Source organism: Canis lupus, chromosome 27 (assembly GCF_011100685.1).
Source record: "Canis lupus familiaris isolate Mischka breed German Shepherd chromosome 27, alternate assembly UU_Cfam_GSD_1.0, whole genome shotgun sequence".
In the NCBI taxonomy this organism is placed as follows: domain Eukaryota; kingdom Metazoa; phylum Chordata; class Mammalia; order Carnivora; family Canidae; genus Canis; species Canis lupus.
In genome coordinates, this window is record NC_049248.1 from 24,048,060 (window position 1) to 24,065,964 (window position 17,905).

A 17,905-nucleotide genomic window follows, 5' to 3' on the forward strand; every position below is an offset into this window, starting at 1 on the left:
GTAACCTTCTAGGAACTTGATTAATATTGTTGAATGGCAAAAGGGATGAGTGATATTGAGTACAACTGAAGTTCAGACAATTTAAAAACAAAAGCAGCCCTTCTTGCGGCTCCTGACTGGCTGAGTCAGAAGAGCATGGGACTCTGGATGCCATGGTTGTGAGTTAGAGCTCCACATTGGGTGTAGAGATTACTAAAAATAATGAACTTGAAAAAGCACTTCTTGCCATTGGGATTTCTACAAGTGTACCATCTTTACACTGTAAATATTCAATCAACTAAAACAGATAAAGAGGATATTCCATTTAAAAGAGACTCCAAGCAACTGATCCTGTAAATATAATTAACTTTCAGTTTTTAATTTGCAGTTAGTACTTTTTCAAAGATAGTTATTGTACAAGGTAGACTCATATTTTTAAGTGGTAGGGCAGATTGCAGCTAATCTCTTCTATCAAGATCTAAAGCTAAAAAACAGGGTTTGGACAGGACAGACAGGAGATGTTTCCAGGCCATATATGGAGGAGGTGGTCCGAATTTTGAAATCCTTATTACATCTTATTGAACTCAGATGTTCTGCTTTATAGTAGAAAAAGCAAAACAAGTTAATTTTGTGAATGTTGACTAGCTCATGAAGAGCTGGGGTCTTAAGTGCGCTCTTTATTTTTTAAAAAATATTTTATTTATTTATTTGACAGCAAGTGAGTGAATGCACAAGCAGGAGGAGCAGCAGAGGGAGAGGGAGAAGCAGGCTCTCTGCTGAGCAGGGAACCTGATATGGGGCTTGATCCCAGGACTCTGGGATCACGACCTGAGCCAAAGGCAAATGCCCAACCAACTGAGTCACTCAGGCACCCCTTAAGTGTGCTCTTTATAAGGATTAGTTCATAAACCATGGAGTGGGGGTCACTTCAATGAGTCATGGAAGTTTAGCAAACAGACGGTAAAAGGAGAAAAATGCCTTCGGGAAACAAATAGAAATTCGTGTCTTATATACTACAAATAGAAATGAGTGTCTTCCAAGCTAGGAACATTCATCTGGATCAGTCACAAATGCCCACAAGGCAGGGCCTTTTGCTGTGGCTTGAAGAACTTCCCACCTCAGTGTTCAACAAGGGGGATAAGACAAGATCTGAGAATTTGAGGTTCCAGTTTTAGGGCTTCTATTAGTCCTGTGCCCAACCTGTGCTTCTATTCTCTGGCTCTTGAAGGGAAAAACAGTCCTTTCATATTGAGAACTTTGACAGATACATAATCAGTCTTATAAGACTCTACTTAACACGAGGAAGTCCGATGGCTCCTGCTGTGTCCTCTCCACAGTCAACCATAGATTTATTTATTTATTTTCAAAGATTTAATTTATTTATTCATGAGAGACAGAGAGAGAGAGAGAGAGGTAGGCTCCTGGTAGGGAGCCCAATGTGGGACTCGATCACGGATCCTGGGATCACTCCCTGAGCCGAAGGCAGACACTCAACCACTTAGCCACCCAGGTGTCCCTCAACCAGAGATTTAAAGCATGTGTGTTCACAAGTGAATTCTCTTCTGTCATTCCCTCTACATCACTTCCAACCTCCCAGTTGAGTGATGGGCAGCTCCCATTTGGTCAGGGGAAATTCTCCAGAAAAGCTGGTAGCTGTGGGTAGTTGAGGGTCAACATTCACAGGAGATGAGGGACATGTCTACAAACCTGGTAATCATGTGTATTATATATGACTGTGGATTATCAATGATACCAACAATAATGTATATCTAGAAAAAAAATCACATCTTGTTTTTTTTAATACAAGAATTAAAATTGTTTTTGAGGAAACAACATTCATACACAGTTTAAACAATCCAAGGGTAGAAGACAAAATTTAATTAGATGACAAACATACAGTACAAATATAAAGCCGACGTGAGATCAGAAAAATAGAGTCCAGTAAGCATACACTGATTCCAGAATTTCCATGGAGAAATGTGTTTTAGGCTTGGCATTGAAAGATAACCCTTGAATATATGGAAAGGAGGGTAGTGTCAAGTGACAATATAAAGTTTCAAAGATGATCATTACTCTAAATAGGATTCTGCTGGTTGGAGCTTCATTGGCTGGAGATGGTGGCTGTCATCTTGAAGTAAAATGAAGCCAGATTGTGAAGTTTTTTGAGTATCTTCTAAATACCAGTCTTTCTAGATACCCCTTCCAATTACAGTTCTTTTAAAATTTCTCTACTTTTTGTTCATTTTTTTTGTTGTTCATTTTCTATGAAGGGATTTTTAAAGAACTATGAGTGGAAATCTTTTTTTAATAAGATTTTATTTATTTATTCATGAGACACACACAGAGAGAGAGAGAGAGAGAGAGAGAGAGGCAGAGGGAGAAGCAGGCTCCATGCAGGGAGCCCAACATGGGATTCGATTCCCGGGTCTCCAGGATCAGGCCCTGGGCTGAAGGTGGCGCTAAACCGCTGAGCCACCCGGGCTGCCCTGGAAATCTTTTTAAGATCCTAAAAATCATCACTTTCAAACTCTTGGTAACTCTCCAGCTATTTGTAACTATTCAAAGTATTGTAACTCTTTGCCTAGATTAATTTAGACTTGCCAGTTTAGGCAGAATTTTGGATTTATTTCCAAATTCCCCGATTACTATCTTATAAAAAGTGAGATCATGCTTTTTTGTTTTTCATACGGTCTACCATTAAATAAAATTATGCTGGAGTCAGACACCGCTTTGGCTCAAATCCTAGAGATGTGACCATGAGCAAGGTACTTGACCTCTTTGAGACTCAGTTTTCTCACACATAAAAAAGGGGGATATTTCTGTATCTAACAGGGTTTCTGTGAAGTTTAGGTATAATATATGTGAAGTGCCTAATAGAGGGCCTATATAATAAGCTCTTATTATATGAGAAACAAAACAGGTACTCAAATAGGAGCTATTAGCATCCCCATCATCACCATCATATGTGACACATTATTGTAAGTGAAAATATGGTTAAGAGTCCAGCCTCTGGAGCAGGACTACCTGGGATCACTTCTGGCTCCAGCACTTCTCTGGGGTGACTTTGGGTGTGTCTCTTATTCTCTCTTTGCCTAGAAATGGAGATAATAGTAATATTTACTTCATAGAGTTGCTTTGAGAATGAGATTAATTGATACATGTAAAGAATGTAGTACCCTGCCTAGCACGTGGCAAATACTTTGTATGTGTTAGCTGGTGTTATTTTCAGGAAATTTGAGTGCCAAAATTAAACGCATGGAAAGTTATTTAAACCAATTGTTTAAAGACCTCTTAATCCCTCCACAGCTAATTTAGGACTTAAGTAGCATTGCTAGATTACTGTTAGGACAATGCTAACTTTAAAAAACTTTTGCCTGCACTTTAGCCACCTCATTTCCATGATCGGAGGAAGGTGAACAATGGCTTCTGTGAGGAAGGTCACTGACAAGCGGCATAACCCAGTGGAAAGCATTTGTAGAAAAATCAGAGCCATCCAAAAGAGAGAAGAGATTTCAGATCCAGTTCGACAGATTCTCAAATACCAATCTAGCAATTTTGATAGTCCACAGATTAATACCAAGAAAGATTTTGAAGAGGTACTGAAGACCATGGGTATCACTCCTATTCCCTTGCCCAACACTTCTTTCTCAAGGACCGAGAAAGACTATGTCATCGTTACATCTCCTCAAATGATGTCTCCAAGAGCCCCAACCATTTCTCATCTCAGCTCTCCCAAGACTGCAACGTACCCTGTTTCCCTCACAAGTTCTGAAAACCTCTCAAGGCCAAGATCACAGAACTCTCAGAATCTCACATCACAGACCAGGAAAGGGGAGTGCTTCTCTAACAAGAATTTGAATAACTATTATAGTGAAAATAACTTTAGTGCCTCAACACCTGACTTTGATTCAACCTCTGATAAAAACTCTGAATGTTACACTCCTCAGGAATCAGTGGTGAAAAACTTATCTCTAAATGAAGCTGGTAAATATTAATTTTCTAATGTTTATTCTTCTAATAGAGGAATAAGCCTATCATTTTCTAAAACCTGAGTTAAACCTAATCCACATGATTAAAACTTGGATGGAAGCATCCATCGTACCCTTTTTAAGTATGTTTCTTTCTCTCTTTTAAGAAAATTTTATTCACCTTTAAATAAAAATTATTTTTGAATTTTTAATTGATATATAATTGACCTATTTGGGTATACAATGTAGTGATTCAACAATTACATACTTTATTAAATGCTCACCATGATAAGGGCAGTTAACATCTGTCACCATGCAGAATTATTACATTATTGACCATATTCCCTATGCTGTACTTTTCATCCCCATGACTTCTTTATTTTATAACTGAAAATTTGTACCTCTTAATCCACTTCACCTATCCTGTCACCTCCGTCTCCTCTGGCAATCACCAGTTTGTTCTCTGTATTTTTTTAGTCTATTTCCTTTTTGTCTGTTTTGTTTTTTAGATTCCACACAAGTGAAAGTATATGGTGTCCTTCTCTGACTTATTTTACTTAGCATAATACGCTCTAAGTCTACCCATGTCATCCTGAATGGCAAGATTTTATTCTTTTTTATGGCTGAGTAATGTTCCATTGGGTATATATACCACTTCTCTTTTATCCATTTATCAGTAGGCATTTAGATCACTTCCATGTCTTGGCTGTTGTAAAAATAATGCTGCATAAACATGGGAGTGCATATATCTTTTCAAATTAATGTTTTTGTTTTCTTTGGTTAAGTACCCAGAAGTGAAATTACTAGTATTTTCATTTTTAATTTTTTGAGGAAACTCCATACTGTTTTTCATAGTGGCTGCACCAGTTTACAATTCCACCAGTAGTTCATAAGGTCTCCCTTTTCTCCATATCCTTACCAACAGTTGTTATTCTTGAATTTTTGATACTAGTCATTCTGACTGGTATGAGGTGATATCTCATTGTGATTTTGATTTGTGTATCCCTGACGATTAGTGATGTCAAACATCTTTTCATGTGTGGCCAACAGTGGCCACCTGTATGTCATCTTTGGGAAAAAGGCTATTCATTTCCTCTCCCAATTTTTTTTTCTCTCTCAATTTTTTAATTGGGTTGTTTTTTGGCGTTGTTTCTTATTTATGTATTTTGGATATTAACTACTTATTGGATATATCATTTGCAAATATCTTCTTCCACTTAGTACATTGCCTTTTCATTTTTTAAAGATTTATTTATTTATTTATTCATGACAGACAGAGAGAGAGAGAGGCAGAGGGAGAAGCAGGCTCCATGCAGGGAGCCTGATGTGGGACTTGATCCCCAGTCTCTAGGATCACACCTCTGGCTGGAGGTGGCACTAAACCACTAGGCCACTGGGGCTGCCCTGCCTTTTCATTTTATTGATAGTTTTCTAAGTTGTGCAAAACCTTTTTGGTTTGATATGGTCCCAATGCTTTATTTTTCCTTTTGTTTCCATATCCTAAGGGGAAAGATTCAGAAAAATATTGTTAAGGTCAATGTCCAAGAGTTTACTGTCAGTGTTTTCTTTTAGGAGTTTTATAGCTTCAGCCTTTACATTCTGATATTTATTCCATTTTAAGTTTACTATTGTGTATGATATAAGGAAGTGGTTTAGTTCCACTCTTTTCCATATAGTTGTCCAGTTTCCCCAGTATTACTTATTGAAGAGACTATCTTTTCCCTATTATGCATTCTTATCTCCCTGATCATAGATTAATTGACAATGTTAAGTATGGGTTTATTTCTGGGCTTTCTATTCTGTTCTATTGATCCATGAGTCTCTTTTTATGCCAACACCATACTGTTTTGATTACTTTAGCTTTGTAGTATAGTTTGAAATCTGGGATTGTGATACCTCCACCTTTGTTTTTCTTTTTTGAGATTGCATTGGCTATTTGGGGCCTTTTGTGGTTCCATACAAATTGTAGTGTTTGTTCTAGTTCTTTGAAAAATATATATGTATTTTTATATTTTAGGTAGTTAACATACACAGCAATATTGGGTTGTAGAGTAGAATTCAGTGATTTATTACTTATATACAACACCCAATGCTCATCATAACAGGTGTCCTCCTTAATATCCGTCACCCAGCTAGCCTATACCCTACTCAGCTCCCTCCATCAACCTTCAGTTAAGAGCCTCTTATGGCTTGTTTTCCTATCTCCTTTTTTCCTGTTCCCCCTTCCCATATCTTCATCTGTTTTCTCTCTTTAATGTCACATCTGAGTGAGATCTATGGCATTTGTCTTTCTCTGACTGCCTTATTTTACTTGGCATAATACACTCTAGCTCCATCCATGTCATTGCAAATGGCAAGATTTCATTCTTTTTGATGGTTGAGTATATTCCATTGTATGCATATACCACATCTTCTTCATCCATTCATTAGTTGATGGAAATTTGGGCACTCTCTATAGTTTGGCTATAAACACCAGGTGCATGTATCCCTTACGAATCTGTATTTTTGTATCCTTTGGGTAAATACCTAGCAGTGCAATTGCTGGGTTGCAGGGTAGTTCTATTTTTAACATTTTGAGGAACCTCCATACCATTCTCCAGAGTGGCTGCACCAATTTGCATTCCCATCAACAGAGCAAGAGGGTTCTATTTTCTCTGTATCCTTGCCAACACCTGTTGTTTCTTGTGTTGTTAATTTTAGCTATCCTGACAAGTAGTATTTTGGTAGAGATTACACTAAATTTGTAGATTGCATTGGGTAGTATGGATATTTTTACAATATTAACTCATAATCCATGAGGATGGTATATCTTCCCATTTATTGGTGGTATTTTTAATTTCTTTCGTCAAGTCTTATAGTTTTCAGACTACAGGTATGTCACCTCTTTGGTTAAATTTATTCCTAGTGATTTTATTTTTCCTGATACAATTGTAAATTGGATTGTTAATATCTCTTTCTGCTATTTTGCTATTGGTGTATAGAAATGCAACAGAGGGGTGCCTAGTTAACATCTCAGTTGGTTAACATCTATCTACCTTCAGCTCAGGTCAATCACGATCCTGAGATCAAGCCCCACATTGGGCTCCCTGCTTGGTGGGGAGCCTGCTTCTCCCTCTCTCTCTGCCTGCACTCCCCCTGTATGTGCTTTCTCTCTTTGTCAAATAAATAAAATAGAATCCTACAAAAAAAAAAAAAGAAATGCAACAGATTTCTGTATGTTGATTTTTGTATCCTGAGACTTTACTGAATTCATTTATACGTCTAAGAGTTTTTGCTGTAGTCTTTAGGATTTTCTATATATAGTATGATGTCATCTGGAAATAGTGACAGTTTTACTTCTTTACCAATCTGGATGACTTTAATTTCTTTTTTTATCTGATGGCTGTGGCTAGGACTTCCTGTACTATGTTGAATAAAAGTGGTAAGAGTGAATATCATTGTCCTGTTCCTCATCTTAGAGGAAAAGCTCTCAGTTGTTCATCGTTGACTATGATAGTTGTAGGTTTTTCATATAAGGTCTTTATTTTGCAATATGTTCCCTCTAAGCCTACTTTGTTGAGTTTTTTATTATCATGAATGGATGTTGTACTTTGTCACATGCTTTTCCTGCATCTATTGAGTTAATCATGTGGTTTTTATCTTTCTTTTTGTTAATGTGTCACATAGATTGATTGATGCATATAGAATAATCCTTGCATCCATGAAATAAATCCCACTTGGATTGTGGTGAATGATCCTTTTAATGTACTATTAAGTTCAATTTGCTAATATTTTGTTGAGGATTTTTGTATCTATGTTCATCAGAAATATTTGTCTGATTTTAGTGTTAGGGTAATGCAGGGCTTGTAGAATGAACTGGAAGCTTTCCCTTCTCCTCTAATCTTTGGAATAGTTTAATAATAGATATTAGCTCTTCTTTAAATGTTTGGTAGAATTCAACTGTGAAGCCATCTGCTCCTAGACTTTTGTTTGTTGGGAGTTTTTGATTACTGGTTCAATTTCATTACTAGTAAGTGGTCTGTTCAGATTTTTCTTTCTTCCTGATTCAGTTTTGGGAGATTGTATGTTTCTATGAATTGATCTATTTTTTTCTAGGTTGTCCAATTTGTTGGTATACAACACTTTGTAGTAGTTTCTTATAATCCTTTGTATTTCTGTGATGTTGGTTTTAACTTCTGTTTCATTTCTCTTTTTTTTAAGATTTATTTATTCACGAGAGATACACAAAGAGAGGCAGAGACATAGGCAGAGGGAGAAGCAGGCTCCCTGAGGGGAGCCGGAAGTGGGACTGCATCCCAGGACTTCAGCATCATGCCCTGAGCCAAAGGCAGATGCTCAACTACTGAGCCACCCAGGTGTCCCTTCTGTTTCATTTCTGATCTTATCTAGTCCTCTCTCTCTCTCTCTTTTTTTTTTATAAGTCTGACTAAAAGTTTGTCGATTTTGTTTATATTCTCAAAGAATCCAGCTCTTAGCTTCATTGATCTTTTCTATTGTGGGTTTTTTTGTTTGTTTGTTTCCATTTCATTTATTTTCCTTCTTCTATTTCCTTTCTTCTACTAACTTTGGACTTTGCCTTTTCTTTTTCTAATTCCTTTAGATGTATAGTTAGATTGTTTGATAGTTTTGATTCTTGAAGTAGGCCTGTATTGCTAAACACTTCCATCTGAGAACTGTTTTTACTAAGTCCCAAAGATTCTGAACCAACAAACATTTTATGTTTCTGATTTCATTTGTCTCCAGATACTCCCTGATTTCCTCTTTGACTTCCTCATTGACCCATAGTTGTGTAGTAGCATGTTGTTTAGCCTCCAGGTGTTTGTGTTTTTTCTGTTTTTTTTTTTCCTTGTAGTTTTCTAGTTTCATAGCACTGTGGTTGAAAAAGATGCTTGATATTATATACAGTCTTCTTAAAATTTACTGGTATTTATTTTGTGGCCTACTGAGATCTATTTTGGAAAATATTCCATGTGCGCTTTAATGTATATTTTCTTTTTTGTCTAAGTATTGCTACCCCAGGCTTTTTTTCCCATTTGCATGAAATATCTTTTTCCATTTCCATCCTTTCATTTTCAGTCTTTATGATTTTAGATGTGAAGTGGGTCTCTTGTAAACAGCATATAGATGAGTCTTGTTTTTTTTATCCAGTCACCCTGTGTCTTTTGATTGGAGCATTTAATACATTTACATTTAAAGTAACTATTGATAGGTATGTACTTATTGCCATTGTGTTAATCATTTTCTGTTTTTGTAGTTATTCTCTTTCCTTTCTCCTACTCTTACTCTCATGTTAAATGTTTGTAAGTCCTATTCTCTAGTGTTGGACTTCTTTTTATTTTTTCTGTATCTACTACAGGTTTTTTGGTTTGTGGTTACTGTGAAGTTCATATATAACATCTATGTATATAGTCATCTGTTAAGTTGATGGTCACTGAAGTTCAAAACACATTCTGAAAGAACTAGAGTTTTACTCCCCACTTCTACATTTTATGTATATGATGTCATATTTTATATCTTATTATTTTGTGTATCCCTTCACTAATTTTTATAGGTATAATTGATTTTTACCACTTTGTCTTTTAACCTTTATACTAGCCTTATAAGTGATTGATCTAGTATTTTTACTGTATGTTTGCTTTTACCAGTGAAAATTTTTCCTTTTATAATTTTCTTATATCTAGTTATGACCTTTTCTTTTTTCACTTAAAGAAATCCCTTTAACATTTCTTGTAGGGCTGGCTTATAGTGATGAACTCCTTTAACTTTTGTTTGTCTGGAAATTTTTTCAATTCTAAATGATGACCTTGCCATGTAGAGTATACTTGGATGTATGTGAATATTATTATGCTTGATGTTTTCCAAGAACTTACTTAACCTGTCCTCATTTTTTAAAGTTCTTTTCTTTCTTTTTTTTTTCTGTTCAATTTAGTTTCTTTTCACTATCTTGTCTTCCAGATCACTTAGTCTATTCTCCTACATCATCAAATCTGCTATTGATTCCCTCAAATGTATTTTTTCATATCAGTTATTGTATTCAGTTCTGGACGGTCCTTTTTTTAATATTTTCTATCTCTTTGTTGAGGTTATCTCTGAATCTATCAAGGCTGGTGAACATCTAATGACTGTTTCTTTGAACTCTTTATCAGGTAGATTGCTTAATTCCATTTTGTTTAGCTCTTTTTTTTCTGGGGTTTTGTCTTTTTCATGCAGTTCATATTCCTCTGTCCCTTCATTTTGTCTGACTCTATTCCTTACTATATATTAGGTAGGTCAGCTATCTTCTTGTCTTGAAAGTAGTGGTCTTATATAGAACATGTCCTGTGGGCCTGGTAGCAATCCCTTCCCAGTCAGCAAAACCAAGTGCTCCAGATATGTCCCTTGTGTGAACTATGTGTGCACTCCCCTTGTGACTGGGTCATGACTGCTACTGGTCCTCTGGGGCAGGGCCAGCCCTTAGTCCAGCTGTCTACAAAGATTGACTACAGGGCTTGCCCCCAGCACAGCTGAATGGAAGGCCTGGCTTCTGCCACTGCTGGTGGGCAGAGTTAGCTCTCAGGCTGGCTGTCTATAATGTCTAACCTTGACTGCTGCAGGTACCCTGAGGGGCATTGTTTGCATGTGGTGCAGCTGAGTGAGAGGCCTAGCTTCAGTATCTGTAGGGAAACTGGTAGATGTGGTTAAATCCCTGGTGCAGCTAAATGGGAGGCTATTGAGATTGTTGTGGTGGATTGGGCTAGCTCCTGGAAAGGCTGAATGGTTGGCCTGACTATAACTACTGTCAGTAAGCTGGTAGATGCAGCCAGCTCCACCACTCCCTGGGAGCAGAAGTAGTTCTGGAGAGGCCCTAGTCCTGGACAGGGCAGAAGTAGTTGCTCTGGAGAGACACAGGTTCCAAATGAGACTGCCCACCCTCTGCACCCCACACTCCAGAGTGGTGGGTCAGGAGCCGACTAGAGAGGCACCTACTGGGGCAGTTCTGCAGGAGAATACCTACATGTGCCAAGTGGTGCTATCGAGGTAGATGTAGAGTGTCAGAATCCATATCTGCAAGTGTCAGATGAGGTAAGCTGAAGGAGTGTACCTCATTCCAGAGAAAGCTCCTGTAGATCCCTGCCCCACTGACACATGTCCTAAAATTAGTAGTCTCTTTCATGTATATCCCAAGAACTTTTCAAACTGCTGAGTCTTGGGCCAACTGATGCAGTGCACTGGCCCTTCAAGAGCAGAGATTCCATTTCTTGTAGTCCTCTATGTCACAGTTAAGCCCTGCTGAATTTCAAAGCCAGATGTGATAGGGGCTTGTTTTCACCACACAGGTCCTCAGGGCCCAGGGTGCCTGATTTGGAGCTTGATCTCCTGGCTTCTCAGGGAGAACCTCCACATCTGTGATATAGTTCCTCATTGTGGGTTGCTACCACACTGAGGCTTTGGTTGTCTACTGTGTCTCTCCTCTCTTACCCTTCTCAGTGGGACTTCTCTTTATCCTTTTAGCTGTGGAAGATCTCTGCCAGTATCAGGTTATTAACAATAACATAAATACTGGATTAATGCATATTTTCTATATTATAGGTAACATATACTATATTTTTCCAATAAAATAATCCAGAGAAAAGAAAATGTTATTAAGGATATCATAAGGAAGAGAAAATACATTTATAGTGATGTACCATGTCTGTTTTTTAAAAACTATGTATAAATAGACCCATGCAGTTCAAACCCACATTGTTCAAGGGTCAGCTGTAATTGTTGCCTTGGTGTGTCTGTGGGAGGAAGTGAGCTCAGGATCCTGCTCTGCCACCTTTCAGCAAGACTCACCCTTTTTTTCTCTTAAAATAAAATCTTACATGTGAAATGTAAGTATTCTCTATATGTTTTTAATTAAAAACATGATAGAAATTCCAGACTGTATTTATAATCATTATCATTGGTATTTGTTTACTCACCTGGAAACAAATTTTCTCTAGAGCAAAAACTACAATTTTAACTGTGTGTGTGTGTGTGTGTGTGTGTGTGTGTGTGTGTAGAAGTAAAACGTAGGACAGTGTAGGCTCCATTGTAATGCCAATAGATAGGCCAGAGGAGAATATTGATTTCACAGGCCAATTTCAATTCAAATTTTGTGAACTCTGTTTAGAGGATTACTCATAGAGTCCTATACATGATGGGCACTGAAAAGCAAAACAATGTAAGATGATATTTCTTCTGTATAGCTAATTATTCTGTTTCCTCTACTTTTTAAAAAATATTTTTGTTGTGTTGTACTAGTTTTTTATTTTTTTATTTTTTACTAGTTACTTTTTCATAGAATGCTTTTAATTTAATAAGGCAAAAACTCCTTTCCTTCTCTTTCATCTCTCTTTTATTCTACTTTAACAAAACATAAATTAAAAGGAAAAATGAATAATAGACTTTCAAGACAAAATTTTTGTTTGGTCTTTTCATGTCAAGTAATAGGTATTATGGGCTGCTATTGAAATATGTCTCTTTTGTTAAAATTAAAACAAAATAAATTAGCAATTGTAGCACAGAAAGCACCTAGATTTACAAAATTTCTTCTAATAGGATGGAAACTAGGAAACTATAATGTCAAAGAAGATGTAACCTACAGCACTAGCAGGACCTGTGAGGAGTTACTCACAAGTATTTTTCATGCATGTGACACAGAATGTAGAGGTAAGTTGAAAATTATCTGCTGAAACGTTCTCATCAAGTCATGTGTACTTTCTATTGTGAGCAAAAGGGAAGTAGTTTATGCGTGGTGCTCTATGTGGTTGTGTTTACATACCTGATGGATGCAACCTAATTTGGGAGTAAGAATGGCTGTTTAGGCATTAGTTATTTTTTTATAATTTCTTTATACCTGTTTTGCCTATTTTACCAATGTTTTGAATAATTTTTTTGAGCTTATCAACTGATTTTCCAGCTTCAATCATTGGAACTACTTACATATCATCAGTGATTCCTCACAAGAAATATACATCTCAAATTTATAAAACCACTTAAAAAATTAGCTCAAAATTGTTAATTTTAGGGCGCCTGGGTGTCTCAGTGGTTGAGCATCTGCCTTAGGCCCAGGTTGTGATCTCAGGGTCCTGGGATTGAGTTCTCCCTCTGCCTATGTCTCTGCCTCTCTCTGTGTCTCTCATGAATACATGAATAAAATTATTTAAAAATTTGTTAATTTTAGAGTATGTAATAGTTACTATTCTTACAAGATTTAAAGTCACTCCCAAACATAGCCAATGAGAGAACTGACAACCTGCATATCCCAGGCAGGCAGAAAGCCAAGCCACATTCTTAAGTGATGCAAGCAGGCCGAGTCCCAGAACCCAGGGGAGGGACCCACAAGACCAGCCAAGAGGGTCCTTGGCTTCGTGCAGAACAGGAATCAAGTATGAGCCAGAGAAAGTGAAAATAGAGTTTTTTGAATAGAGTAAGTGATAGACAGATAATAGCAGAGTATCTGGGACGCTCAGAAAGGGGGGAAAAATGAGTCTCATCATTGCTAGAGGTTTATATTAGGAGAGTCTAGGGTACTTGTTCCTCCAGGAATCTAGGGTAGGTAGGATCCAGTCAAGGCAAATGGCAGGTGAACAATAGGTGTTATTCCATAAATTACTGAAAATAAGGTTATTGGGGCCAGCATCAGCTGAGGTTTGTTTGAAACTAATGTTCTGGAACATGTTTAGGATCTGGCTCTTCTTAAGTGTTATCTGGTGTTTGGGGTCTTGGCCAAAACTCAGTGATTAACTTTCTTGCGTCCACCTGTTGCAGAGTCATTAGGCCACCAATCCAGAAAGAATTCTGGAGATGTTTTATGGTACAACTTAGCTTATTTAAGTCACATGAGGACAGGCCCCGTGGGCAGAAAGAGCTGTATGAAGCTGGTGATTGGTTATGCTTAGTGCTCAAAGGGGAAGAAATATGCAAAGGGTATTAACTCATAAATGTTTTCAAAAAATTTCTGTTCATAAAACTACTTTTTTTTCCCATAAAACTACTTTTGCAAGATTTCTCTCATGCTTATCATTCAGCTTGATATTAACTATTGGTGAGAAGTGAAGGCAGTCATGAGACCCTTTAAGAATGTAGCAACCACCATGTATTTGATCCTTATCAAAACTATGCAGGCTATAGTCAGCCTTCTGGGCTAAAGGCAAACATTTTTCTGCTTCTATCCTTCATCATCCCTTGAAATGGAAACATAGCTTCTTTGGCTTGTTCAGAGGCAGAATATGGAACATGAGTGAATAGGGTGTAGCAGAAAAATAGCAGAGATGGAGCCTTTCTAAAATGAAGTTGCTTCAAGCTTTCCTACTTCATTGGGACATAAAAGGAGACAAACAAGAAAGAAATAGTTACTTCTAAGAGATAAGGGATCAATAACCAATGGGTCTGGATTTGGGAAAGAAGGAACACTGAATTTTTATTTCCATCTTTTGATTGTACTGAGGAAACAATCTATTTACAAAAACTCTCGAGGATCCTCCCTGGATTTAGGAAAATCTTTAACTAAGACCCTTAGTTCAGACTTTGACCAAGGAGTGAAAGATGCCTGATGAGGATCTCTGGTAGCTCTGAATGGTCTTATTTTATTTTTTTTTTTTAAAGATTTTATTTATCCATTCATAGAGACACAGAGAGAGAGGCAGAGACACAGGCAGAGGGAGAAGCAGGCTCCATGCAGGGAGCCCGACGTGGGACTTGATCCAGGGTCTCCAGGATCACACCCGGGGCTGCAGGGGGTGGTAAACCACTGCGCCACCAGGGCTGCCCTGAATGGTCTTATTTTAAAATATAACTGTTTAATAGTCTCTTTAGAGTGGAAAGAAAATTCAGACAGAGGATAACTAGGATGAATGCTCAAAGGAAAGAGGTGAGCAGTAGGAGTTACATCAGTCTTATAGTCTTATTGTAGGTTACATTGTCTCTTTTTCATTAGCTTTTTTGTAATGAATCTTTCAGTGGAATTCCTTTGGAATTTCAAAACCTTTTGGAGGCTTCTGCATGCCAGTTGAAACAGGTACCCCATTCTGTTTCATTTCAGAGCCTTTGCTTTCAAGTGCACTTCTTAAATGATCTTACCTAATTGGAACGTTCCCCATATGGCCATTGTATTTCCAGGTTGTAATACCCTTGAGGGCTGGGAGCAGTTTGGTAGGACCCTAGCTGAAAAGGGAGTTAACCCACATTTCTGTTCAGCCATATCTACCTGCAGAGGAAGTGCAACTTACATTTCGGTCTGGCCTTATTTTGACCTGGCCTTAACCTGACAGTTACCAAGCCAAGTTCCACAGGACACAAAACAAGCTTAGTGAGATTTTGTTGTTTTTTCTAGATATCTGAAATTTCTGGAACTATAGTTCATAGACACAAAATAAGCAGGTGTGCAGAAAGGTAATGTGTGTGACTCTTTAGAATTTGTCTTGTTAGCTAACTGCTAGGATATTGAAAAAACAAAAAAACAAAAACAAAAAAACAAAGAATCCACTTACCTAAGACTGTGGGTTTCTCAGCCAGACTAATACCTAAAAGGGATGCGCTACAGGGTTAGGGTCTGTGTGTGTTTTATAGCGTACCTTGTTGCATGGAAATTTCCTTGCGGTTGGTGGGTGACCTAATGTCAATCTAACCCATTCTGTGACCAACTTATCCTGTCAGGGGGTTCTTCTTGAGGTGGCTAGTACTCTAACAGCCTTTAAATGCTCAGCCTATGCCTACCATTTTTTGCAGCTTTTTGGCCTCTGAGATCCTTGCTCCTTTACACGAAATAAGGCAAATAAACACATGCAATTTCATATATCAGAAGTAACCAAGAGATGTTACTGTGTCCTGGCCACAAGAAGGCCCTATGTGTACCACCAACAGTTCCTGTGGAAACTTGAAGTTTTCCACTATGGGAATTGTGGTCTGAGAGGCCAGGGGCTTGGCTCCAGGCAGGCCCTCCTGCCGGCTCAATGAAACTCTGGGCAGAACCACCAGCTCCACGGGCTCTGGGCACATCTGCTAGGTCAACTGTACTTGGGGCATTATTGTCTGCCAGCACAAGCTGACCTACCATAGAAAGGAAAGCTAATTAGATAGAAAGCTCAAACACAACAGATAAGAGGTCAGAATTGAGAGGAATTTGCCCACAGCTCTCGGAAATGACAAGAAAAACAGTGAACTCACAGGGTTCACGGGTACCATGGTTGTGTTTCATCATCCCCAAATGCTGCTGGAAGTTCACTTTGGATCCTTTACTGCCACCAAATCTATTAAAAAACAAAATTCAACCGAGTAAATTTGAAGGTCTAATTGGCTTTTTAAAATGATTTGTGAATCGGGCAGCATCTCATCTAGCAGGTAGGAAGGAATTCAGAGATGTATAAAATAGAAAGTTTTTATAAGGAGAGTGGGAAAGGATTGTTCTAGGCAAGATGGCTTTCACTTAGGGGGAATAGTGGGGAGGATTTGGAAGGGAATGGGGTGGAGGATGGTGATGTCTTACCATGCAGACTATACCTCTTCTTCCTTTAGGGCATAGAGAGGGCCCATGAAGCAGATTCACTGGTACCCACCAGAAAACTCCCCACTGCCCAGTTGAGACTACATTTCTGGGGAGATTGAAACCGCAGTTAGATAAGGTATTGAACTCTGGTTTGGGACTTGGCCTACGTGACACCAATTTGGGCCTGTGGTTTTCTTTTTAATAAGGCCTATTATTCAGACTTTCATTCACTAGTTTTAGCATCTATGATATAGTGCTTTATAATAAAATATTTGTTTTTTTGTCCCATTTCTGTCTCTGAGCTCCTATTCTTTATAAGGTGGTGCAAATGGTGATATTCTATCATCCCTTCCTAATTTATCAGCTGGAATAATTGATAAAAGGAAACTCTACCTTGCTTCATCAGCTATCTGGTTGTCTAGGTCTTCTTAGAGGAAAAGCAGGATAAAAGCTTCTCCTGATCACTCAAGAGTAGGGTGTGGATATTGTGCCTCCTTACCCCCATGTATTTCCTATAAATAAGGACATTTGCTTGCCTGACTACGGAGCAATGATCAAAATCGGGATATTTAACATTACTGCAATACTATGATTTTTTTTCAAAGGTCTATGTTCAAATATTCTCATTTGTCCCAATCATACCTTACAGCTTTTTTTGTTTTGTTTTGTTTTGTTTCCCAATCCAGGACCCATACCTTCTATTTAGTAGTCACAGCTCTTCAGTTTCCTTCCATCTGGAAAGTTGCTCACTTGTCTTTTGTGACCTTGAAATTTTTGAAGAATATAGGCCAGTTACTTTGTACAATGTCTGATATTTTCCTTGATTTTTCAAATTCTACATTTTCACAGACACATTACAGAAATGATGTACTTTTCTTAGTACAATATATCAGGATTTTAAAACTTGATCACTTGATTAGTGTCTGCCAAATTACTCCATTGCAAAGTTACTATTGTTCCTTTGTAATTAATAAATAACTTAGGGGAAGACACTTTGAGTCTATATAAATAATCCATTTCTCATCAGACTTTCATTCACTAGTTTTAGCATCTATGATATTGTGCTTTATAATAACATATTTGGTTTTTGTCCCATTTCTGTCTCTGAGCTCCTACAACCTTAGGAATTTCCTAAATGATGAGAGCAATAAACGTGCCTTGTTATGTTAATGAGGTGACTTTTGGGCCCCACCTAAGGGGGGCGGGGAGCTGGTTGCTAGAGGAGACAACCATAGGGTTAGAAGTTTGGAACTTCAAGCCATTCTTTCCTGACCTGATGATGAGAGAGAGCCTGTATATTGAATTTAGTCATCAATGGCCAATGATTTAATCAGTCTTCATTAAAACTTTAATAAAACCTCCATAAAAACCCAGAAGGAGAGGGTTTGGAGAGCATCCAAGTTGGTGAACATGTAAGATTTGGAGAGAGTGGTATACCAAGGAGAGGCTGGAAGCTCTGTGCCTTTTC

At 37.9% G+C, this 17,905-nt stretch overlaps 1 protein-coding gene across 1 annotated transcript in view; it reads left to right on the forward strand.

Moving 5' to 3' along the window:
* The first annotated feature begins 3,398 nt into the window (after nucleotides 1–3,398).
* Nucleotides 3,399–17,905, forward strand: part of LOC111092762 (inositol 1,4,5-triphosphate receptor associated 2) — a 67,515-nt gene continuing 53,008 nt past the window's right edge. The window contains 2 exon segments of the mRNA XM_038576157.1: nucleotides 3,399–3,963; nucleotides 12,510–12,620. Coding sequence (XP_038432085.1) covers nucleotides 3,399–3,963; nucleotides 12,510–12,620 — 676 coding nt within the window.